This window comes from Castor canadensis, chromosome 8 (assembly GCF_047511655.1).
Source record: "Castor canadensis chromosome 8, mCasCan1.hap1v2, whole genome shotgun sequence".
Classification (NCBI taxonomy): domain Eukaryota; kingdom Metazoa; phylum Chordata; class Mammalia; order Rodentia; family Castoridae; genus Castor; species Castor canadensis.
This window is the reverse complement of record NC_133393.1, coordinates 134060999-134087364: the sequence shown is the minus strand read 5'-3', so window position 1 is coordinate 134087364 and position 26366 is coordinate 134060999. Positions and strand designations below refer to the sequence as shown.

Here is a 26366-nt window from a genome sequence, read left to right as displayed (position 1 = left end):
GCAGTTAGCCTGACCCAAAAGACCAAAAATCGTATGTTCTCCCTCATATGTGGACATTAGATCAAGGGCAAACACAACAATGGGATTGGACTTTGATCACATGATAAAGCGAGAGCACACAAGGGAGGTATGAGGATAGGTAAGACACCTAAAAAACTAGTTAGCATTTGTTGCCCTCAACGCAGAGAAACTAAAGCAGATACTTTAAAGCAACTGATGCCAATAGTAGAAGGGGACCAGGAACTAGAGAAAAGGTTAATTCCAGAAGAATTAACTTAGAAGGTAACACACATGCACAGGAAATCAATGTGAGTCAACTCCCTGTATAGCTATCCTTATCTCAACTAGCAAAAACCCTTGGTCCTTCCTATTATTGCTTATACTCTCTCTTCAACAAAATTAGAGATAAGGGCAAAATAGTTTCTGTCAGGTAGTGAGGGGGTAGAGGGGAAGAGAGAGGGGGTGGGGCGTGGTAAGGGAGGGGGTGGGGTAAGAGGGGAGAAATGACCCAAACATTGTATACACATATGAATAAAAAAAAAACAGCTTTTGTATACTAAAATAATAATGAGTAGAAATAAAATGAAAAAAAATTAGAATACAAATTACAGGTGAAATATCCAGAAATAAGCTTAATGAGAAAAATGTAAGATCTATTAGAAGAAAATGTTGAAATAACCCTTTTTATAGTAAAATTTGAGCATTTATTTGATTGGTATATTCTGCACATGCATCCAGATAGAAAGCAAACTGGTCAAAAATAGATGGGAGTAGATTATTTTACTAATTTGTAAACTGGCACAGTTGTGGACACATACCAAAGTCTAGCTCTCTTTTTACAGATAGGTACTCTGTATGCTTCAATTAGCTCAAAGGAAAAGTTGGTTACAACAAATAATTTGTGATTAGCAGAATTCTTTTCACTTTGAAACCATCTATTTAAAGAACATAACTGACAAGAAAAACAAGAAGAAAGCAATTTATATTGATTTTAAGTTACATAAAAATCAGGCACTGTTAGCACTTCAAGTTTTTGGTTTTGCCTCGTAAGATAAAAATAATTGAGGAAAATTGGTGTTGCCTAGTTTAAATAACTTTCTTTTTGTTGTTTTTGTTGCCAGTGGATGACTTTTCACGTCAGGGCTGCATGAAATACTTTTTTTAAAAAAAGGTCTGAATTTTAAAATATACAAAGGGCCATATAATAATCTTTGTTAAGATAATTCAGTCAGAGCCAGCCACACACCTGTAATCCTAGCTACAGAGGCAGGAGGATCGTGAGTTCAAGGCCATCTGGGCAAAAAGTTAAAGGGACCTTATCTCAACAAAGAGGAGGGACATGGCAGCCCTAGCTGTAAGGGAGGCATAGGAAGGAGGACTGCTGTCTGAGGTCAATGCTGGGCAAAAACGCACAAGACCACATTGGAAAAAGAGCTAAGTCAATAAAGGGCTGGGGATCTGGCTGAAGGGGCTGACCATCTGCCTAGCAAGTGTGGGGTCCTGAGTTTAAACTCCAGTACTGCCAAAAAAATTTTCTTAAAATACAAAAACAAACAAACAAACCGAGAGTGCTAGAGGCACGGCTCAAGTGGTGATAGCACTTGCCTAGCATGCACAAGGCCCTGGGTTCAAGTCCCAGCACCACAAAAAATAATAATAGAAATAATGAAGCCGAATAAAATGGAAGTTATTTCTAGGTTAATGTCTTAAGAGTAATACAACTCCAATAAAAATACAAGAAGTCTTTTCAACCACACAAGTTGCTTCTGGAGCTTTTGTTTAAGCTATAAGACAATGAGGCAGAGGGAGGATGAGGGATTAGAGACACCCAGCACTTTCTTGAGTTTTCATGAGTCTGGGGGGGAAAAAAAATCTCAGCTCCACAGCTGCAGGATTTGGTGAGTGGCATGTAAAACAGGAGTGTGACAGAAACACTAGACAGAGAACAGGTAAAATCCAGAAGTATTGGAAGGCTTTTGGCAAAATTTGTCAAATTCACCAATGAAATTGCTTTTTGATCTAGAAACTTCACTTAGGGGAATCAACCCACTTGGTTGATGTACAAAAATCGTATATGCATATTATAATAAACGTGCATGTATTTAATGGTAAAAGAGTAAAAACCACCCAGAAATTTATCAAAAGGAGACTAACCAATCATACTCCATCTATGTAAAGGAATATTATTCAGCCATAAAAATATCTATGTGCTGACTGGAAAAATTGTCATGATGCATTTATATTAAAGAAAAAAGAAGCAAGGAGCATTATTGTGTAGTTATAGTACTACTTGTATTTTTTAAGGAAAGAGCACATCAATAAATTAGTGTATGTACCAGATTGATTTACTCAACATTTCATCTCTGAGTGTGTTTTCCTACCTCTGAATGTGTTTTCCTATACTGAAGGAATGATAAAGACAAAACCACATTTTCCAGACTTCAGGAACTCAATGCATTCATGTCAGACTTGAATTTGGAACTGGGTTAAGTGGTGACAAACAGGAGTCAAGAACTCTGACTGGTGTGGATGGCAGAGGCAATATGATTCATAAGCTAGAGCAGAGGGTTTGTATTTTGCCTGCAAATTCCTGATTCTACAGATTTCTTTATAAATGAACAAAACAAAATAGCAGCTCCCTTAGTCATTTCTACATAGTTAATCTAATATTTGTTTCTTTAGCCCTCCCTGTGACATGGAAAGTCCTTTCATAAACCTCCTTCTGTTTGAGAGAAATGAAGTGGATTCTGACCTCTACACTGGCACCCTGATATCTTAGATAAACACACAGTATGTCTGATGAGGAACACAAGAGACTGATTGTGGAAGGCAGAGGTGGACCCCTAAAGATGCTCCCGACCCAATTCCCAAAGCTGGTGAAGATGTTAGGTTACAGGACAAAGGAGAACAAAGGTTACCAGGTCAAGTTAAGGCTGCCTAGCAACTGTCCTTCAGATGGGGATCTTATTCTGGGTCACCCAGCTGGGCCCAATATTATCAGAGGGTCCCTGTATGTGTTGTTTTAGCCCAGGGATTTTATGGTGACTTGTTGCAGCAGCAATAGAACACTGACACACTGGTCATACTGACAGCTTCCAGGGAGACCTGAGGCCTGTGTCTCCTGCAGGGCAGATAGAAGGGAAACTAAACCTCTCCACACCCATTTATTCTTTTTGAGTTTTGATTTTTGAAAATAAATTACCTATTTTAAAAACTGAATGGAAACTGAAGAAAACACTTTATATATTTGACCAATGTCATTTGGTCTTTAATAACACAGAGAAAAAATAAGACCAATTCAAGTCTGGTCCCTTGTAGAAAAGCTGCTGCTTCTCATTGAATACTGACAATTATTTGCTCTCTCTTTATCATCCAAAAGTATTGCCAGAAATTGTTCAGCTATAGTCTGTGCTATCATCACCTTCAGAAGAATTGGGGAGGGTGGAGGATAATCCCCTGTGCCCCACACAATGGGCATCCCTTCATCATCATTTCCTATAAGCCCCAACCAGAGCTGCCTGGATTTCTATAGTTCTGATCCATCATTCAAGTGCTGTGAATTCCAACCTTACAACCTAAGGTGGGTTTCCAACATCTCTCAAGTAACTATCCTTTTATCCTGATGGCAGACATGCTTCCCTGCACCTCCTCTATTCCCACTCATGGATGAGCCCACTGTCAACCCCAATCTTATGTACTTAGCCAGGTTCTGACTAACCCCAAATTCTAATACTTCCTTAGTGAGGGCTCAGGTTTGCCCCATTTTACTTTGGTAACTTGGGATTTCCCTTGCCTGGTTTCAAGCTCAGCTACAAATTAAGTCATTTGTATTTTATCTATTGAGCATTGCTGTGTGCTTGAAGAAGGGAAGGGCAGAAGCATCTTTCATATCACTCTGTCCAGTGGGTTGACCAGAAGCATTAATTCTGCATTTTGTGTTCCTGGCAATATTTTCTTATCACACCCAACATAACAATTAAGAGCACAGCCTTTAGAATTGGATAGATGAGGGTTTGAATCAGCAGTGGAATTGTACTCAAGTTATATAACCTCTCTGAGCACCTTGCCTCACTTATAAATGTGCATAATGACAGTCTCACAGGATTTTCCTACAGGATAAGTAAAATCAAGTAAAAAAACACCAGCACAAGGTGTTACTCATCCACATCATCTGGCTGGCACATCCTGCATTCTGGCTTTCTGCCACTGACACTCTGACTGCTGTGGCCCTATTAAGGGTACCAAACAATCCTATTAAGTCTCCACTGATTATTTGAAAGGCACATCTTCACTCCATCTTCAGGGTAGCATTCCATTGTGCTTATCTGGGAAGGTTTTCTCACATAGGCCGTCTGCTGTTTCTTATTTTGCATTGTTGATTCCGTCTAGAATGAAGAACTTTACACTTAGTGCCTGACAATTGATAGTGTGCTCTGCCATTGGCCATGGGACTGTCCCTTCTCTGATTTAAGAGATCAATGTGGCTATGTCTGAGTGGAATTTCTGGACTGCTGGATAGCTTTGCTTCACTGAGGTTGGTTCTCATCTTACCTTGCTGGTCTCACTTATAATACTCTGAACTGATACAGTACACACAGACTAACACTCACCACTACCACCACTGCCACCATTGCTAGCACAGGTCATTTCTCTCCGTCCCATGCAAAAGTGGTGTAACTGGTTAGGATCTGAGTGTGGAATGTATCACTCCAGTTTCTTGCCACTGTGCAGAATTGTGTCTTGAAGGAATGGAGAACAGAAGACAGCAGTAGAGGAACAGCATCAGCATTTTTGCTATTGAGCCAATATCTCTGAACCAGGGACAAGATGGGAACAGTGGAGGATAAGTCATAATTTTTTCAAGCTAAAAGATTTGCTCTGTTTCAGGAGGCAAAACATATACTAAGGGTCAACAGAGATTCTAAGTTCTCCATAGATCTGTTTGTATTCTGATAGTAAATTCACCAACATTAATTTTATTTTTCTATATATGATATGTATTTATTTACTTGTGAGAGGCTGCATCTGGGACTGCTAATCCTAACTATTACTTTCAATTCAATGAGTCTTGCAAAATTTAATCATTTTTATCCCAGCTGAATTCTTAAGGCCACAAGAAACTCAAGACAAAAATTACATATATTTGAGCACTACTACAAAGTAGGCATCTACTAAATATTTCTAAATTGAATCTAAATATGGCCCCACATTGCCAGTGCCATCCTTTCAAGATCTCTGAATAGAATGTCTCAGTAAATCAGACCGTAATCTTATTGTTCTGCAGGTGTCACTGATTGCTCTCAGGCCTGGCAAGGTGGTCTACAGTCCATCCTCCACACATAGCTACTCTGTCATCATGTTTCTGGTCACGAATTTCTACTTCCTCCTCCTGTCTGGTACCCTATATCTCTGAGACAATTTACATCTGCCTACAATATGCTTCCCCCAGAAAAAAAAATTGCTCCTAATGAACTCTTCTGCCATCATGCATGAGTCCAGCTCCCTTCAGAAGGCAGTGATTTAGCTTCAGACATATTAATCCTCCCTCCATTAACGTTGCCCTCACAAAAGATAAATTTACATCATTTCAGTGCATGTGCTTGTCCTGATTTTCCATGACAAGATGCTCATAGAAGGCAAGACCTGCTTCTCTGTTGTGTTCTCTGATTTTCCCTTTGGACAGAAGCATTTAGCACAGGACTGGGGCGTAGCTCAGTGGTAAAGCACATGCTTAGCATACACAAGGTCCTTGGTTCCTTCTCCAGCAACGGAAGCAAGGAAGGGAGGGAGGGATGGGTGGAGGGAGGAAGGGAGGGAGGGAGGAAAGAAGAAAGGACCTGGTAAAGGCTTTGCATACGATAACAATGAATATCATTCACCACCTCATGTATAGATCAATGTTAATGTTGTTTAAAGCTAGATTAGTGAGGAGGTTTTCTTCTGGATGCTAATTTATGCTAATGCAACAAAAATCAAACCAGTTTTATTTGTTGTTGTTAAGAGATTTTTTTCCCTTTAGCAATTCATTATAATACAAACTTCATTGCCATCTGTGTATTTGTGGCAGTCAGGCGGGAATTCAGAACCGCCTTCCAATCCCAATACTGAAGTGAGGGAAGTCGTCAACATGTATTAATTATCCACCTGCCAGGGAAAGACTGGAGGGCAAAATTATTATTCTTTAGGTGAGGCAAAATGCAAAATAGTGGACTTTAAAAGTCAATAATTTCATAGTTAAAATAGTAAAGAAGTGCTAAAGAGATAAAATGGAGAATGAAAATTTGAAACATGGTAGGAAAGCCACTGAAAAGGAACAAGAAAGACTGTTTTAGTGTGAAACTAAGGTCTTGAAGATCGACAAATATCACGTGTTTCTAGGGCTGCCATTCTCCACTGTATACCCATGACTGACATCATTGAGCCAATTGTCTTTCTACTCACAACTTCAGAATTTTTCTCAGGTAGCCACTAGCCACACATTAAGCTTGTTATGTGTGATGGTTTGGATTATCGTTCAGCAAACTTTCACCCCCTCTCCCGCCCTCCACAAGAAGACTGTGTTTCCCTGTCTCACTCATGTTGGCCGTGGCAGTGGTGGCTTGCTATGATGTGAACGATGGGGTGGGATGCAAAGAGAGTCCTTAAACGTGCCTGTGTGACTTGGTTCACTGTGCTTTTGCCCTGGTATCCTCCATGAGAAGAGCATAGTCCTCTTCAGCCTGGGCCTCACAACAAACATGCATCTGAGCCCAGCCTCAGCCTGAAGCAGAGCATGTGAGATGAGTAGAATAAATTCTTGCTGTTTAGGGCCCATCTTAGATGAAATTTGTTGTTCCTGTTCTAACAACAGGAAGAGCACAAGAAAATGAGTAGGATAAAGCGACACATTTGCCAGGATTAATAAGGAGTCATTATGAAGAAGAGCCGTGCTAGAAGTTTGAGTTGGTCTTAAATTTTTAGATTTTTGACTAAATCTCTCAGTCTACAGATTAGGACAATGAGGTTGTGGAAATTAAATGGTTTGACAAAACAAGGAATCCAATTGAGGTCTCCTGATTATTGTACACTGTGCTCCTTTTTCTAACAAAACTATAAGGTGTGGTGCTAAGAGATGCATTTGACCCAGGGAGAATGGAGTTGCCAGTGAGTGCCAGGCAAAGGAAATGGTGATCAGCTCCCTCTGGCTGCTGGGCTGCCAGACTGCCCCCTGCCGGGCCCATGTCATACCAGTGACGCCATCTATGGGACTCCAGGGAAGAGCAAGCATCTAGTCTGAGATTCAGGCCATGGCTTGGAAACCTGATAAAGCAAAATTCTCCCAGGCATGAAGGAAACAGAAGTCAGAAAACAAACACCACAATATAAAGTCTATCCAATGATTTGACTTCAAGCAAAATATTTTTAAGTGCTGGGTATCTTACTCTGCAGGAAAGAGCTTAGAAAGGCACAATTTCAGATGCTAACAGTTCCGTGAAGGTCTACCCTTCAGCTGGGTAAACTGCTGCCTTCGGAGGTGTTGGGGTGGGGGGGGCGCGCTTGGGAAGATCACTGCCGTGCCATCAGGTTAGGGGGAAATTTTTTTCATCTCCTTTGGCTCAGTGCTCAGCTCAGACCAAACAAACTCAGACATTAATGTCACTGAAATGTTAGTCTGCATGTCAGACTCCAGCACCTTGCTTCTTACCACCTTCCCAGGTGCTTCACACACAAGCAACACTCAATAAATATTTCTGACCAAACGAATGGACAGACATATAAACAACGTTAAATGCATATATCACTGCTGATCACTTTACTAATGGGAATCATAATTAAGCAAAAGCACACATAGTATTCAGGCCAAGTTTAAGTTCGCTAGCCTCTCCCTCATGAATCCACTGAACAAATATTAATACTTGATGCCTGCTGTGGGCAAGCAACTGGGTGCCTTGCTGCAGATGGAGCCTCAGTGGACAGAGCTCCCGTCCCAGGACACCGGAGGAAAGCGCTTAGCACACACTCAAACACACAGACCGGACAAGATAGCCAATAAACAACAGGGAGCCACACGAGAGTGACAGAGAGTGGGTGCACGTTTAGGAGAGATCAGAGGTCTGTCAGGCAATATTCCCCGAAGGTCCTACATGACCTGTATGAACTGTGAAATAAACAAACACAAGGGCGTGTCATTCCCACAGAGCCCGGCATCTGAAACACACATGCCACTGAGTGCTGCGCCCCTGTGCAGTGAGCTGAGACCTTCTATTTTGGCACCTGACCCTAGGGCCCCTTTTGTCCCCTGGAGTCTTCCCAAACCATTATTCTCTTTAAGCTAAAAGCCAACAAATCACCATTAGTAAGTCTTTAACGCTGGATTACACATTACCTATGCCAGGTTTCTGTAAAACACATGGACATTGAAGCCTACCAAGCAAATAATCTGTGTATGAAGACAAAAGATCCACAGTGGCAAATTCTGGAATGTTCGGTAAGGCTGCTTGGTTAACTTCATCAGTTCTCGTACTCTTCTTTCCAATAAGCAGGTTAATTGCCAGCACAACCTCACTGACCTACAATGAATGCGTGAATTAGAATTCATTTGTGTAAGCTTTCTGATTCAGAGATTATCCTTCAAGGAAAGGCTGTGGCTTGGACATGTCCCCAGATTTCATGTGTTGGAGACTGGATCCCCAACAGGTGACCAGGACATGAATGGATTAATGCAGGAATCATGGAAACAGGTCCTGGGACAGACAAATCAATACCATTTCTCTCTCTCTCGCTCTCTCTCTCTCTCTCTCTCTCTCTTTCTCTTCTACCTTTCTACCTCTTACCAGATTCAGGCCACTTGTCTTGGACTCCCCAGCCTCCAGAACTGTGCATCAATAAATTTCAATTTATTGTAAATTACTCACTCTGTGCTGTTCTGTCGTAGAGCACAAAACAGACTGAGGCAGCAAACAATATGAATATGTGAGCTCATAAAATAATATTCAATATACATTAGAAGAAAAAATCATGACAGCCTGAAAAAGTAATATATGATCCTGACATGTAGACTGTATCATAGTCAAACAAATCATTTAGTTTTGACAATTTAATTAATGCATAAGTCACTTTAAATAAACTACCTCACCTGGCTATGACAGATACTTACCAAAATATCAAGTATGTATACATATGTCTTCACCAGTATTTTCATTAAAGACAAATTGAAAAAAACAGAGTCAGAGCTGGTTAGTAGTGATTAAAAACACTGTACATACAGACTATTTCTAATATTTCCAAATATGATTGACACAAATCCCAAAGAGTGGGAACTTTCCCTTTCTCTTATCTGGACACATTGTGCTGCCTTCACAGCTGATTAATGGGAAATACAGTTGTGACAGGAGAGAGAGTAACAAAAATCACACCAACCTGTGCAGCTGCTCTTATTGCAATCCAAGCCAACGAGCTGAACATCTCAGATATATTTACTGTTGATTCTTTACCAGAACTATGCCGTCGGGGAAAGGGCTAAAATATTTAAAAATGTTTTATGATAAAGATATTATTAAAGTTTCTTGATAAATCTTCTCATCTTCTGAAGGTGACATTTTGGTGGAATAGTATGCAGCCATTAACATTGACATGAATCAATATTTAAAATATATTAAGGAAAGAAAAGTATAGGTTATAAAATTGCACACAAAGTATAATCTCACTTTTAAAAATATGTGTGTATATATATATATATATATATATTTCCTGTACATAGAAAGTTGTTAATAGTGATTATCTCACTTTTTAAGGGTAAATTATTTTTATAATTTTTTTCTAATTTTCTACAATGAGCTTTCATGATTTATGTAATAAATAAAAATGTCATTTTAAGTAAAGTCAAATGCCATTTTAATAGAGGTTCTGTAGAGTGAATACACTGTGGGTAAAGATGCCAGAAAGAGAATATTCCTCAAAGGTTTGTTGTCATTATTTTGAGACAGGGTCTTGCTACGAAGCCCAGGCTAACCTCCTGCCCTCACCTCCCTAGTTACTCACAGATGTCTTTTTTTTTTTTTGGTGGCACTGGGACTTGAACTCAGGCCTCACACTTGCTAGGCAAGTGCTCTACCATTTGAGCCACTCCACCACCCTTTTATGTATTGGGTAATTTCAAGTGACGGTCCACTTTTGTTGCCTGGGCTGGCTTCAAACTGAGATCCTCCTGACCTCTGCCTGCTGAGTAGCTGGGATTACAGGCATGAGCTACTGGTACCTGACACTCAAAGATTTTTCATAGGTATTTGCTATTGTTTTTCTAACGAAGAAAATGTTAAAGTGGCAATATGATCATAACTTTTCATAGAGTAACAAAAAAGAGAATATGCAAGGGGACATTTTTACTATGGGTCCATACCTATGTATCTACACACACACACACACACACACACACACTCACAAACTCACACTCAGAGTTTCTAAATGCAAGAAATCCAATTCACAGAAATGGAAAGCAACTCTACCAACAGCAAAATATCCATGTTACATTCTTAAGATAACTAAAATAAATAAATATTGAAGATAATTTCTTGATATGTAAATAATCTGAAGAGAGATAACTATGAAATTAGACCCCTGAACTCTAATTTTTTGATGCCCATATTTTGAACAATTTCTAATCTTTAAGAAAACTGCAGAATAAAACAAACCAATTGACCTACTTAGATTCTGGAAGTAAGACTAACAGGTACAAAATGAATAAGATAGAATAACATTAACAAACTATAATGTACAGACAATTAGTGGTCCAGTCACTTGAAGAAGTCAGGTAGGGTAAGTAGCTGAAATCCTAGCTACTCAGGAGGCAGAGATTAGGAGGGTCACAGTTTAAGACCAGCCAGAGCAAATAGTGCAAGAAACCCTATCTCAAAAAAATTCATCACTAAAAAGGGCTGGTGGAGTGGCTCAAGTAGTAGAAAGCCTGCCAAGCAAGTGTGAGGCCTTAAGTTCAAACCCCTGTACCTTCAAAAAAATAAATAAAGCAGTCTAATTATTAATTAAAAGGAAAACTTTATTGAGGAGGTTGGGCTTGAGCTCAGAATGGGAAAATCTGCACTGGGGAAGAACATGGTGGGAATTTTTTTTTTAAATGGGGGAGGTGTCAACACTGCACAGTCCATGCAAACAGGAAACAGAGAAAAATGCAAATAGATTGAAAATGAAGAAGTAAAAGTGTGTTTGCTTGCCGAAGATATAATCCTATTTGTAGAAAATCCTAAGAGATACATATACACACAAAGCATACTACTGAGCCAATATACATGGCAAGTGAGAGCATAGGTATAACACTCCATAGTACACACATGACAGCTATACTTCTCTATAACAATCTGAACAATCTGAATACAAAATAAGACCAAATCCATTCACAATGGAAGTAAACCGCAAACGTGCAAGACTTGTACACTGGAAAGTATACAGCGTTGCTGAGAGAAGTTAACTAAGATCCAAATAAATGAAAAGACAATTCACATTCAGGAATTGGAAGACTCACTATTGATACCACAGAACTATCCCCAAATTGTTCTGGAGAGTCAACAACAATCCCATAGAAAGCTCATCACTTTTTCCTAGAAATTGATGAGCAGGTCCTAAAATGTATATGAAAATTCAAGGACTCAAAGTAGCCAAAACAATGTTAGAAAGGAAGAACATAGTTAGACTACATACACTTTCCCAAAACCTACTAACAGTCACAATTACAGAGTGAATGAAATTTTTAATTTGTTTTTGGGTATTTTCTCTGCTTCTGTGTTAAAATATACTGTGTTCAAGATATACAGAAAATAATGACCATATTATATGGAACTAAAATTTTTCATCCAAATTCTAACTTCTTCATGCTCTTAACTGTAACACTTCTCTATACATCCAAGAGACAGGTTATTATCACACCATCCTATTAGCTTGTATTAACACGTTTTATGGCAACAGAACATTTTTTCTCTTACTACAAATAAAAGTGTTTATCAGACCACAGAAAATAAATTTTTCTATTTTTGATTTTAAAAAAATAGGTGTTATCTACTTACAGTCTATTTGCCCAAAGTTTTAAAATCATATTTGTGCTGTCTCAAAAACTAGAGATTTGATGCCAAGATTTTCTGAAAAGGTCTCTTGAGGAGTCAAATGATTATCCAGTAAGGGTGAAATATAAGTCTGTCAACTTTTTAAAAATAGAATCACTGGGACTATATATATCAAGAAACAGCTGGCTATCCATGCTGCTAGGATCTTCCTCAATAAAGACCCTTGGTACCCAAGTGTGGTCCCAAGACCACCAGAATTAGCACTCTCTGGGGGCTTACTAGAAACATCGAACTTCCACCCCACCCCAACACACGGAATCACTATCTGCATTTTCACAAGATTCCCAGAGATATTTCTGCACCTCAAATGGAAGTACTGCTGTGGATATGCACCCCTCTGCAACTCTTTCCATGGCTTCCTCCTCCTTCCATGCCTCTGTGAATGCTGGATCACCCGCCATATTCATTTACAATTTGACCAACCCAACTTACTTCCCTCTCCTAAATTTCACTATGGAAGTCTCCCCCTTCCCTTCTTCTCCCTTGTTCCCTCCTCCCACCTTTATTTCTTTGCTGACTTCTGGTCTGTTTCCCTCTTCTGGATGGCAAGTTCCATGAAAGCAGGGACTGTGCTCATCATGGACACTGTTTTATGACCTTCCTCTAGAGTAGGAGCTCAGTAGATAATTGATGAAGGAATAAACGACTCTTTCAAGAAGTGAAAGAAGCTTGTATACCATGGTTGTATTGAAAATTGTACTTGTCTGTCACTTAACCAATACATCATTCCCTGCAAATTCTTGATTCTCCCTAACAACTCAAACCTACATTTCATGTATAACATTTTAACAGGCAAAACTATCTAAATGAAACCAATTACCAGAGCCCTACATAAAATATGCAAAGAGGCATATAAATATAAGTGTGACTAAAAGTAATGAATTAATTTCTCCAAGTTATATAGCACAGTAATATTAAAGTATTAGGCAATTAACTTATAATTTCTAATAAATTCAGCTATTACCTTAAGTGTTAATGGTGTTCCTGAATTTTTTGTCTTTGGCTTCTTCAGATGAAAATAGAACAGGGCCATTTCTAGGTAGGAATCTCTTATCAATCTAGAATGATACAGCATTGTACTTATTAAATATTAATAATCTCTCTGCCTCATTTGTCAACATTAGAGCTAATAAAAGGTAAAAGGCATAACCAGCATCTCTCCCCACCCACATCTGCTTCTCATAGCACTTCTGGCCAAGTTACTAGAATCTTCCTCCCTACAGCTGGGAGGTCTTGAAGACATCTGAGCTTCTACCTTGTCTTGTGCTGGCAATGGCTTGACAGGGTACCTCGGTACAGGCCAGAAATGATTCACAGCCCAGTATTCCACAGTGGTCATGGGCATCACCCACCATACTGTAAAGAAGGCCTTGGGTCAAAGCCAACAGCAACAAGCTTGAAAAGCAAAGCAGTTAACCTGCCGGACAGATAGAGCCCATGAAGCTTCACCATGAAAAGGGCACTCATTCATTCCTACCTTCAATATTCAAGGTTCTAACACAGCACAGCATTCAAACCAAATACAAACATTGTTAAAAAAATGAAAAGACAGTTTTACCCTGAGTTTTGATCATTTTTCAAGCTTAGCTGTATAGCTTCAAAAAAACTCTCCAGTCGTGTACTTGGAGATTTGTCATCCATCAGTATTTGACGCTCTATTTTGCCTGAAAGAAGAAAAATATATACAGAGATGGTTTTTCTCCTTTTTCTATCACTTAGAACTTAAGAACAAATATTTCATATTGGAAGTTCAGAAAACTGGATATGCTTTTGTTGGTCTGTCTGCTGTTGCTTGCTAGAAATGAGTCAATGAGAAAAGACATGTTGCTTCTTTCTCTGCAAGTATCAAACGTCCCTGCCTTCAGATAGCAGCAACACCGAGTCAAGACGTCCTTGCCTTCCCTGGCACAATTGGCTTTACCACCTAACTTTTCTGTTCCTTACTTCCTTACTTTATGTTTCCTCCTCCTCTGGCATCTCTCATTCCCTTTTTCTACATCCATGTTCCTCTTTCCCCTATTTCACAGATACTACTGCATTTTTACATTTGTTGTAGCATTATCTATACCAGCGAAGATGTGAAATAAACCTGAGTGCTCCTCAATGGATGAAAGGATAAAGAAAATGTGGTATATGTGCACACAATGGACTAGCACACAGCATTTTAAAAGAAGGGAATATGGTCATTTGCAACAACACGGATAAACCTAGGACACGGAAACAAACACCGCATGATCTCACTTACAGGTGGAGTCTGCAAAGCTGAGCTCACAGGAATAGAAAGTAGGATGGCGGTTGCCAGGGTATGGGAAGTTGGGGCATAGGGAGTTAGTCAAGATGGGCAGTTCTGGAGATCTATTGCATAGCATGCTTATGCTTGATAATAATGTATTCTATACTTAAAATTGTTTTAAGAAGATTTTAAATGCTCTCACCACAAAAAGATAATTTTTTGAGGTTAAAGATAGGTTAACTTTCTTAATTTAGTCATTCTACAATGTATACATATATGGAAACACTGCACTATATTTTTATATATATATGCTCAATTCCTAGAGTGGAACAGTGGAACATTGTGCAGGACATTCAACCTTCTAACTAAGTTGGTTTTAGAATGGGAGTTACATGTTTCTATGAAATATAGCATAATAGTATATATATATATATATATATATATATATATATATATATATATATATAAATGATTTTTGGCAGTAGTGGGGTTTGAACTCAAGGCTTTACACTTGCTAGGAGGCACTCTACCACTTGGGCCATTCTGTCAGCCCAAAAAGAATTTTCAAGTTTAAAAAATAATCATAAACTTAATGGGAAAAAATCCCCCCCAAAATCAGCAAATGCTTGAAAGTTCTTAATGATGATCAAATATTATAATCCTCACACAGATCCCAGCCCAATGGGAGGCCAGTCCTCTAGTGCAGGCCCTGAGTGAGCATCTCTGAGCAAAAGGGCAGCCAAGAGAAAGCTTGCAATCACTACAAGCAGGGCCCGCTGTTTTCATGCTGATGTGGGGAGGGCATGCAGCTGGCCACCACGGAATTCACATCTTGACTTGATCGTTCAATAGCTGCTGACTTTTAGAAACCAGCTCAACCAGACAGCACCTGGTTCTCCTCTTTAGTCAACTGGAGAACTCTTGGAAGAATCAGCCATGTGAAATGCAGAACATAGACTACAGAGCCAGCACCTAGAAGATTCCCAGTAAATGACAGAGATCTTCACTCTTCAGTTTTCTCATGGCCAAAATTGCCACAATACAATTATACAAATGCATTTGATAAACAGGCATTGTCTGTAGTTTGTAAATATAGTTATGCTATAGTTACTTAATTCTAATGGATATATATCTCTTACTTACAAAAATTGATCAAAACATTTAGCAGTGTAAAATGATTCAGGAAAAATATATTCCAAACACTATTTACGTAACATTCTGTATAGCTCAGTATTGATGCTACATTTTTCAGTCAAACATGAAACTTCATATAAAGAAGGTCAGTCATAATTATAAAAGAAACTAAGTGGTAGGGTTTTTTATCTTTCTAGATATACACTCAAAATAAGCAGAGTTCTTTTAGGTAAAACTGGGTTTGGCAGCACTATCAATGTGTTTTGTTATTACTAAACCCTTTGTAAAATTTGTATTTTTTATAGTCAGTTCCTCCAATTGTTAACAGGAGGAAAATGTCATAGCTGTGACCCCAAACATCTCACCTTTCTGAAAAAGGATTTCTGCTTCCACCTCACATTCCTCTACAGCTGTTATCTTACAGAGCTTCAACGCCATCTCAAACAGCTGAAGAGCGGGTAACCACTTTGAAAAGTCCTTCTTTTTACTGCTGTAATACACCAACTTTGCCAGTGAATGTCCTAAAAGAAAGACAATAGGGTGGGGGTGAAACAATAAAATATGCAGTGTTCATAGCTGGCCTCCAAGTCTCCAGGCCTCTCTCACAGTCATGTTATCTATTAGGAACTCTGGTGGCCTTTACTGTTTTTAGCATCCAAGAAATGTTTTAAAGAAACACAATACCCAATATTCCAGTGAACTATAACAATAACTACCTTTGATAAATCTCCAATATGTTTTCTTGTTTTTAAAATGAAGGATAGGGGCCAGGCATGGTGGCACACATGCTATGTGGGGACAGAGACTGTGGTTCAAGGTCAAGCCAGACAAGAAGTTAGTAAAAGCCCCATTTCAACAAACAAGCCAGTGGTGGTGGCACACAGCTGTGATCTCAACTAGGTAGGAAGCCTAGGTAGTAGGCAAAAGGCATGAGATCCTATCAAAAACTAACTACAGCAAAAAACAGGCTGGGGATGTGGCTTAAGTGGTAGAATGCCTGACTAGCAAATGTGGGGCCTTGAGTTCAGACATAGGTATTGTCCCTCAAAACTTTTTAATTAAAAAAATAAAAATACATAAAATGAAGGGTAGGGAGGAGGCACAAGAGAGGGTAATGGGGGTGAATACAGTCAAAGTACATTATATACCCTGTATGAAAATGTCATAATGAAACCCATTACTTTGTACAATATATGCTAATAAAAAGTGGGGAAAAAAATAAAAAGAAAGATAATCTCTAAAGACTAGTTCAGTTATAAAATTTCATGATATGCAACAAAACAGCCTCCATAAGATGAGGTTTGTGTAGAGAAACATCTGGAAGTTTTATGTTGCTTGCAATAAAACCTGCATATATTAATAGGCAGTAATTTTCTTCCTATTAAGTACTATAGTAGCTGTTTTGTGCATTTTTCATCATTGTGACTAGATAGCAAACCCACTATGGATAAGGATGCATGCTGTACTCCCTATATGGTCCCACCATCACTTAACATAATGAAGGATTATGGAATGGGAGAAACATCTTTCTATGTGGCCTCAAAGAGATAGACATTTACTCAACAAGTATTTTCTGAGTGCTTGCTTAGATACTAGATAAAAGTGAGAAAAGATAATGAAAGACCTAATATTTACTAAATGCTTCTTACATGACGGGCGTCACCTTGTGTACTTAACATGCTTTACTGTGATCCTCACAACTCAGAGTAGGCACCATTATTATGCCCATTTGACAAAGGACAAAGCAGTGGCTCAGAGAGCTTTAAGTAACCTTCTCCATGTCATGTGGCTAGTAAATGGCAGGGTCACAATTTGAATCTACAGCAGTCTGGTCCCAGAGCCCACTCCCTAAATGCAACACAGTGTCTTAGAGATGTCATGAAGCCTAGTGATTATGCAGACTATGCAGAGAATAAGCAGAGCCAGACAGTAGTCAAAAGAGTGTGTGGCATGCACAGGAAATCAATGTGAGTCAACTCCCTGTATAGCTATCCTTATCTCAACCAGCAAAACCCCTTGTTCCTTCCTATTATCGCTTATACTCTCTCTTCAACAAAATTAGAGATAAGGGCAAAATAGTTTCCGCCGGGTGTGGCTGGTTGTGTGGGAAAGAAATCCAGGACATTGTAGGAGCAGGCTACAGGATCCCTGGCCCAGATTTGGGAAAGTCAGAGTGTGTGATAGCATGTCTTTGGTCATTTTAAAGAAGAAAACAGTTGGGATAAAAAGTAGAAGAAAACTGGTATCAGCTACATTAATGGAATAGTTGACTACACACAGAAAAGTAATATAAACAGAATGGTGGGTAGGCCTGCAGAGTACAGATGCCAAAGTGTGGGGTCCCAGGCAGTCTAGAAAATACTTGCTGTGTCTTTGGGTTCAGAAAGTTTTCAATTCCAAGATCCATACCCTACAGAGGTTTGAGATTTGTTTGTTTGTTTGTTTGGCTTTTGACAAAGAACTTTTTGTAAATCTTTCGTTCAAGGATGAGCCATTTTGATGGCCAAATGGAGGAGAAATGGCTCATCAGACAAGTGACTCAGCCCTTACTCTGAACCAGGCAGCGCACTGCTGAGAATATGAAGATGAAATAACAGACTTCTTGCTCTCTAGAAGTTCCCAGGAGGCTGAGCAGCACAGTGGCTCATGCATGTAATACTAGCTATTTGGGAGGCAGAGATCAGGAGGATTATGGTTAGAGACCAGTCCAGTCAAAAAGTCAATGAGACTCCCCATCTTAACCAATAAAAAGCTGTGTGCAGTGGTGCACGCCTTTCATCCCAGCTACTCAGGAAGCATAAAGAGGAGGATAAAAACCAACTATTCAAAAACCTATTCAAAAACCAACTAAAACAAAAAGGGCTGGGGAGTGGCCTGAGTGGTAGAGAGCATGCTTAGAAAACACAAGGCCCTGACTTCAAAGCCCAGCACCATCAATGGAAAGAAAGAAGCTCTCAGGAGAGTGAGAAGGCCAAGCACAGAGCAGTAAGCGTACCTAACACGTACAAAGCTTTGCAATGAGGTATGTGCCCTTCTAAACACAGACACAGCCAATGTGCCTAGTCATACTTAACCATTTTATGAGAGAGGAAACAGGAACAGAGGGAGGTTAAGACTGTGCAAGGAAATGGAATAAGAACTCTTTCTCCAGAATCTACAATCTTAACCTCAACCGTTACCCACAGTATTTAGATACCAGCAAGAAGGGCAATAAAAGACATGCTACTGCCTGGTCCAATATGGCTCCATGCTCCAATGTACCGATCATTTATACGTGCTCCACTTTTCCCAGATTATACCACAGCTGCTTATTGTTAGAAGACAAAATATCAGATATCTTTATTTTCTTGGGACACACATATAGGGATGTATAATACATATTAGTACTATAGAATACAGAATCAATATACAATAATAGTACTTAAATTGTCTTCTTGATGGTCTTTAGAACTGTTACAGAAATTATTGAATATTTTCTCTCTCCTCACTAACTACATGATCAGCTCTTTGAAGACAGAGATGGAAACTGGATCCCAATTATAGCCCAGCATCATTCCTGCACCCACTGGTGCTCAACAAATGTTTGTTGGTTGAAAGAATGTAAGAAATTCAAATGCCTTTTATTCATTCCAATTTACAATCAGTAATCTACTTTTTCACCTAATAAGAAAGATCAAGGTAAGATAATTAATGGGAAAATAATCTTAAATAATCATAATGCTTATTTTTGCTTTGTAAAAATTATCTAAAATGCCATTTTCTATGAGCCTTGCACAAAGAAAATAAATTTAAGTGTCTTTATTCTTATGATACAATCCATACTGTAAAGGAAAACTGTCAAGAAAGCAAGTTGCAGATGATTTTGTGCTTCATAATATTGAAGTGTTCCTTTTTCCAGTAAACATCGACTCTGTGAAAAAGAAGTTGTGAAACTGACATTGTTTTGACAGAAAGGCTGCTTTTGGTTTTGTTTTTAAAGCCTGTATTTAATATAATATACCAGAAAGCAAGCTGTTCAGCTTCAAATAAGCCTACAAAGAGGCAACAGTATTGTCATTGAGTGGTGACACATCTTCAAGATTAGTAAGTCAGAAAATACATTTGATTTTACACAATCTGTGCTTAGTCTCATGTAGAAATCAAAAGTTCTGATAATATAACAAATTGTGGGCTTAAAAATACAGAAAAGTAGATTTCATGAGGTTAGTAAGTTAGTAAGCTGGAAGAAATTTCAGAGGCCAAGTACACGGGCTAATTCTGTAAGTGAGGAAACCTAAGGTAAAATTATTTATGTGATGAAATTCATATCTGATGATAATCATATAACACCAATGATCAATACTGATCATATTGATAATGAAATGGAGATGCAGAAGGGAGATAAAAGGAAGATTCTGAAGAGATGGTAGCTTGAGTGTACCCTTACTGTCCTCCCTTTCACAATCCAATCCTACTCTCCACTATCTTGACTGAGTGGCTACCTGTGTAGGAGGCAGGCAGGTCCTAGGTGATGGGTGACAACAGACAGAGCTGGTGCCAACTTTTCCACCCTCTGAGCTAGACAAGACCCTGAGAAATGGAATAAATGAGGTCTTGGTCAAAAATCAAAGAAAGCTTCCTAGAGACAGCTTGAAAGGCTATCTGTGAGCTTCAGAAAAGGGTAGTTCTGATTGGCTGCTTCCTTGGGTTCTGAGGACCTGGCCTGAGTCCTCTCAACTCCTGAGCCAAAGACTGCTAGCCTTCAGTGTAAAATGGGGGCGCTGGTTGGAAGTGGGAGCACATGGTTGGGGGGAGGGTGAAAGGGCAGTCAGTATGATTGAAGTACTTTATGCACAGGTATGAAAATAGAATAATGAAACCCATTAAAATTGTTCAAAAAAGAGGAGGGAAAATATTATTGCTGTAAATAGAGGGAATGAATTTGATTAAAGTACATTCTATGCTGTTTGAAAATACCACAGTGAAACCCCTTTGTATAATTAAAGTACACTTTTAAGAGAAAGAGGAAAAAAGAGAGAGAGAGACAGAAAATATGAGGGCTGGCCTTTGTTCTTTCTTCTGGTGCTTCAGTAGGAAATTAGATTCTTGAAGGTTGGTACAAAGCCAACTCACAGAGGCAGAACTAGCACTTCCTACTGCCAGTATCAGCACTGCCTCTGCTGAAGTTAATTCAATAACTGGACCTCAACCACAGTAAGGAGACAAAGTAAAACAGCCCAGCAAAGAAGATCCATCAGTCAGCAAAGAAAAAAACAAATATAACCTCCAGAAAAGTTGGCATTAGTGAAATGAAACTGATTGAGGATAGGAAGACAAAGTTTTTTTAAAAAAAGAGCTTATGTAGAGATAAAAAGTTATCAGATGATATTGAGAAGATGGTCAATACTGAAATCTGAATTAAGGATCATAAAGATCAAATACAAGTAGCTCACATCATAGATGACATAAATAAATTGAAATTTCAAGAAAAAAATAGACTTGAAAGACAGATCCAAATTTCACATACAAATATTAACAGTCAGCACTCAATAGTGCTTACTCTGGTCCCAGTCTAGGCACTTTTCTCATTTAATCTTCTTTGATGTAAGTGCTATTATTATTCCCTATTATGGTCTGAATGTTGGTGCCCCCCTCCATTCATATGTTTAAACCTAATCCCCACACAATGATGTTACCAAGAGACAGGGATTTTGGCAAGTGATTAGGCCTCAGGAATGAGATTAGTGTTCCTTAGTGGAACACTAGGCTTGAAGGAGGCCTGTTTGCCCCTCCCCATATGTAAAGGACCAATGTATAAAAGAAGGCACCATGTATAAAGTAGACATGCCCCTCGCCAGATACTAAATCTTGGACTTACAGTCTCCAGAACTGTGAGCAATAGATTTCTACTATTTATAAATTACCCAGTTTAGGGTATTTTGTAATAGCAGCTCAGACTATGACATCCCAATTTTTGAAATGAGGAAACAAAAGCACAAAGAAGTTAAGCTGTGTGCTTGAGATTTTTACCTAGGTAGGCTGTCTCCAGATGTTCATAGCAGAAGAAAGAACAGAGAAAATCACAAGGCAATAATGAAGCAAGAAGAAATTTCCCCAGAAGTGGAAAGAGATCTGTCTGCAGATTGAAAGGGCTCACTTAGTTCCACATAGAGAAATAAAGACAAGACTATACTCAGACAAATGCTAGTAAAATTCCTAGACTACACAGACAAAAGAGGAACTCTTACAAGTTTTCAGGTAGAAGGAATAAGTTCCTTACTAAAAGAAAAGAAAAATTAGAATGACACTCCAGTTCTCATTTGTAACATTCAAAGCTAGAAATGATGGAACATCTATCAAATTCTAGAGAAAAGGCAACATCCCAAGATTCTGATACTGGACTAAGACAGCATATCACTCAAGGTATTGAAAAGGACAGAAAAGGTATTTGTAGAGAACAAGGATTCAGACGGCATATCAGCTGCATACCCCAATGAAGGAAAATGTGGTGGGTGAAGACTCGATCAATAATCTGTGAAGCAGAACAGAGACTGAAAGACAAAGAAGGTAAATGCAAAGGAGGGGGAAGGAGAAAGGGCAGCAGTAGAGGTAAGATGACTATAACTAGATATTATTAATTATAAATAAAATTTCTTTAAAAAGAAAGCATTCAAAGGAAAAACCTAAAATGCCCTGCATCAAAAAGTACTAAATTAACTGAAGAAGACAACAGAAGATAGAAGTACCTCCTATGTTCATAGATCAGAATTAATATTGTGAAAATGGCTATACTACTGAAAATGATCTACAGATTCAATGTAATTGCCATTAAAATTCCAATAATATGCTTCACATAAATAGAAAAAAAAAATCCTAAAATTCATATGGAAGCACAAAAAGCCAAATAGCCAAAGCAACCCTGAGCAAAAAGGGCAATGCTGGGGGTATCACAATAACTGAGCCATAGCAACAAAGCAGTGTGGCACTGGTACAGAAATGATATGTAGCAAGGACAGAATAGAAGACCCAGAACTAAACATAGCTATAGCAATCTGATTCTCCATACAGGTGCCAAAAGCAAACATTGGAGAGAAGACAGCTTCTTCAACAAATGGTGCTGGGAAAACTGGATATCCACATGTAGAAGACTGAAACTAGACCCTTAACTCTCCCCACATGCAACTCAAAATGGGTCAAACACCTTAATGAAAGACATGAAATTTTGAGAATACTGCAGGGAAGCATAGGGAAAACACTTGAATATATAGGCATAGTTCAATGACTTTCTAAAGAGAACTCCAATTGTTCAGGAAATAAGAGCAAGAATTGACAAATGGGATTGCACCAACTTCAAAAGCTTCTGCACAACAAATGAAGAAGTGAAGAAGACAGCTTAAGAATAGAAGAAAAAATCTTTCCCAGCTATCCATCTGACAGGGCATTAATACGCACAATATATAAAGAACTCAAAAAACTAAACTTAAAAGAAAAATCCAATCAACAAATGGGCAAATGAATTAGAAGTACAAATATCCAATAAATACATAAGAAAAGGTTCAATATCATTAGCTAGAAGGGGAGCGCATGTCAAAACTACACTGAGATTCCGTCTCATGCCTAGTCAGAATGGTACTGTCAAGAAAAACATTAACAAATGCTGGCTAGGATGGGAGAGGGGAGAAACCTTATACACTGTTGGGAATGTAAATTAGTCTAGCTGTTATAGGAGGGTGATCTCTGAAGATTCTGGTGAGAAGACTCCTAGGCACTTGAGTCCGCAACAGAAGAATTCAGGCAAGACATGAAAGTGACGGTAAAGTTTATTGAAGGTGAGGGAAAGGCCCACAAGAGAAATCAGTGAGCTCTGGTCAGAGGACAGAGAAGCACATTTCTTTTTTAAAGGGCCTTTATAAATTGAAAGAGCAAATGGTGGGGAAAAATCTGGGCAGTCTTTGCAGGATGGACTAAGGTGATTGACAGGTTTGATTGACAAGATCTTGTCATACAACATGGGGCATTCTGTGCATGCACTTGTGCTAACTCTCATGTGTTTTAATTGCATGTATGAGGTGTGACCAATATTCATGTTTTAAGCCGAGGGTTTTTACCTGGGAGGTAATCAAGGGCAGAATTCTCCCAAGGCTTCCTGTCTTTGATGCAACTTAGAACTGCAAAGGATTTACAACTGAAGAGAACCCTCCCAACTGCTAAAATTTTACAATTGGTAAAACAGGTCCTGTACCAGTGTGAGGTGAGGGGATATGAGGAAACGGTGTAGAAAGGTGAATATGGTGAAAATATTATGTCCTCATGTATGAAAATGAAAAAATGAAGCATATTGAAACTGTTCCAAGAATAGGAGGAGTGGGGATAAAGGAGAATGATGGAGGGGGTGGATTCAACTAAGATACATTGTAAGCACTTTTGTAAATGCCACAATATACCCCCAGTACAACGATAATATAATTTTCAAAAAATGGTAAAGAAAAGAAATTTACAGCTGCAAAGGATAGCACTGGGCTGAGATGAGGAGGACTTTAACACAAAATTCACTGAGAAAAGTTTCATCACTCCTTCAAGTCCCAGTTTCTTTCCCTATTTATTAGCTTGCCTCATAGCTACAATGGAAATCAGTATGGATATTCCTAAAAACTAAAAAATAGACCTACCATATGATTCAGTTGCACCACCCCTGGGTATATACACAAAGACATTAAAGCAACACATATAGAAATGTTTATTGTAGCACTACGCACAAGAGCCAAGTTATAAAATCAACCTAGGTGCTCATCAACAGATGAACAGATAAAGCAAATGTGATACACACACACACACACACTGAACTATTACTTGGCCACAAAGAAGAAGGAAATTATATCATTTTCAAGAAAATACCTGGAACTGGAGATTGTGCCATTAAGCATATTAAGTCAGACTCAGAAAGACAAATATTGCATGCTTTCTCTCATATGAAGAATCTACACTTAAAAAACGAGACATGATGTCAACGCACCCAATTTCATCAAACATACCCTGAAGGACCTAAAGCATATATTAACTCCAACACAGTGGTTGTGGGAAACTTTAACACCCCATTATCATCAATAGATAGGTCATCCAAACAAAAAAATCAATTAAAAAATCCTAGATCTAAAATATACAATAGATCAAATGGACCTACTTGATGTCTACAGAACATTTCATACAACTTCTACACAATATACATTCTTCTCAGCAGCCCATGGAACCTTCTCCAAAAGAGATCATATCCTAGGGCACAAAGCAAGTCTCAGCAAATATAAGAAAACAGAAATTAAACCTTGCATTCTATCTGATCACAATGCAATAAAACTAGAACTCAACAACAAAAGTAAAGACAAAAAACATGCAAACAGCTGGAAACTGAATTACTCATTGCTTAATGAACAATGGGTCATTGATGAAATAAAAGAGGCAATTAAAAAGTTCCGGGAAGACAAGGAAAATGAAAACACAACCTACCGGAACCTATGGGACACAGCAAAGGCAGTCCTGAGAGGAAAGTTTATAGCCAGGAGTGCATATATTAAAAAGACTGAAAGATCCCAAATCAATGACCTAATGATACATCTCAAACTCCTAGAAAAACAAGAACAAGCAAATCCCAAAACAAATAGAAAGAGAGAAATAATAAAAATAAGAGCTGAAATCAATGAAATAGAAACCAAAAAAAACCATACAAAGAATTAATGAAACAAAAAGTTGGTTCTTTGAAAAAATAAACAAGACCAACAGACCCCTGGAAACCTGACTAAAATGAGGAAAGAAAAAACCCAAATTAGTAGAATCAGGAATGCAAAAGGGGAGATAACAACAAATACCATGGAAGTCCAGGAAATCATCAGAGACTACTTCGAGAACATATATTCAAATGAATTCAAAAATCTTAAAGAAATGGACAGATTTCTAGATACATATGATCATCCAAAACTGTACCAAGAGGATATTAATCACCAGAATAGATCTATAACACAAAATGAAATTGAAGTAGCAATCAAGAGTCTCCTCAAAAGAAAAGTCCAGGACCCGATGGATTCTCTGCTGAATTCTATCAGACCTTTAAAGAAGAACTGACACCAACCCTCCTTAAACTGTTCCACGCAATAGAAAAGGAAGGAAAACTGCCTAACACATTTTATGAAGCCAGTATTACACTTATCCCAAAACCAGGCAAAGACATCTCGAAAAAGGAGAACTATAGGCCAATCTCCTTAATGAACATTGGTGCAAAAATCCTCAACAAAATAATGGCAAACCAAATTCAACAACACATCAAAAACATTATTCACCACGACCAAGTAGGCTTCATCCCAGGGATGCAAGGGTGGTTCAACATACGAAAATCAATAAACGTAATAAACCACATTAACAGAAGCAAAGACAAAAACCACTTGATCATCTCTCTCAATAGATGCAGAGAAAGCCTTTGATAAGATCCAACACCACTTCATGATAAAAGCTCTAAGAAAACTAGGAATAGAAGGAAAGTACCTCAACATTATAAAAGCTATATATGACAAACCTACAGTCAGCATTATACTTAACGGAGAAAAACTGAAACCATTCCCTCTAAAATCAGGAACCAGACAAGGATGCCCACTATCTCCACTCCTATTCAACATAGTACTGGAATTCCTAGCCAGAGCAATTAGGCAAGAAGAAGGAATAAAAGGAATACAAATAGGTGAAGAAACTGTCAAAATATCCCTATTTTCAGACAATATTATCCTATACCTTAAAGACTCAAAAAACTCTACTCAAAAGCTCCTAGACACCATCAATAGCTATAGCAAGATAGCAGGATATAAAATCAACACAGAAAAATCATTAGCATTTCTATACACTAATAATGAACAAACTGAAAAAGAATA

The 26366-nt window shown here is 38.5% G+C and overlaps 1 protein-coding gene across 1 annotated transcript in view; it reads right to left on the bottom strand.

Annotated features, from left to right (window-relative positions):
• Positions 1 to 8462: 8462 nt before the first annotated feature.
• The window catches only part of Cfap54 (cilia and flagella associated protein 54), a 210157-nt gene continuing 192253 nt past the window's right edge, over positions 8463 to 26366 (bottom strand). Inside the window, exons 57-60 of the mRNA XM_074084168.1 lie at positions 15843 to 15998; positions 13669 to 13774; positions 13075 to 13168; positions 8463 to 9498 (exon numbers count right to left, since the gene is read on the bottom strand). Of these exons, the coding sequence (XP_073940269.1) occupies positions 9337 to 9498; positions 13075 to 13168; positions 13669 to 13774; positions 15843 to 15998 (518 nt within the window). The 3' untranslated portion in view covers positions 8463 to 9336. The remainder of the gene's footprint in view (positions 9499 to 13074; positions 13169 to 13668; positions 13775 to 15842; positions 15999 to 26366) is intronic.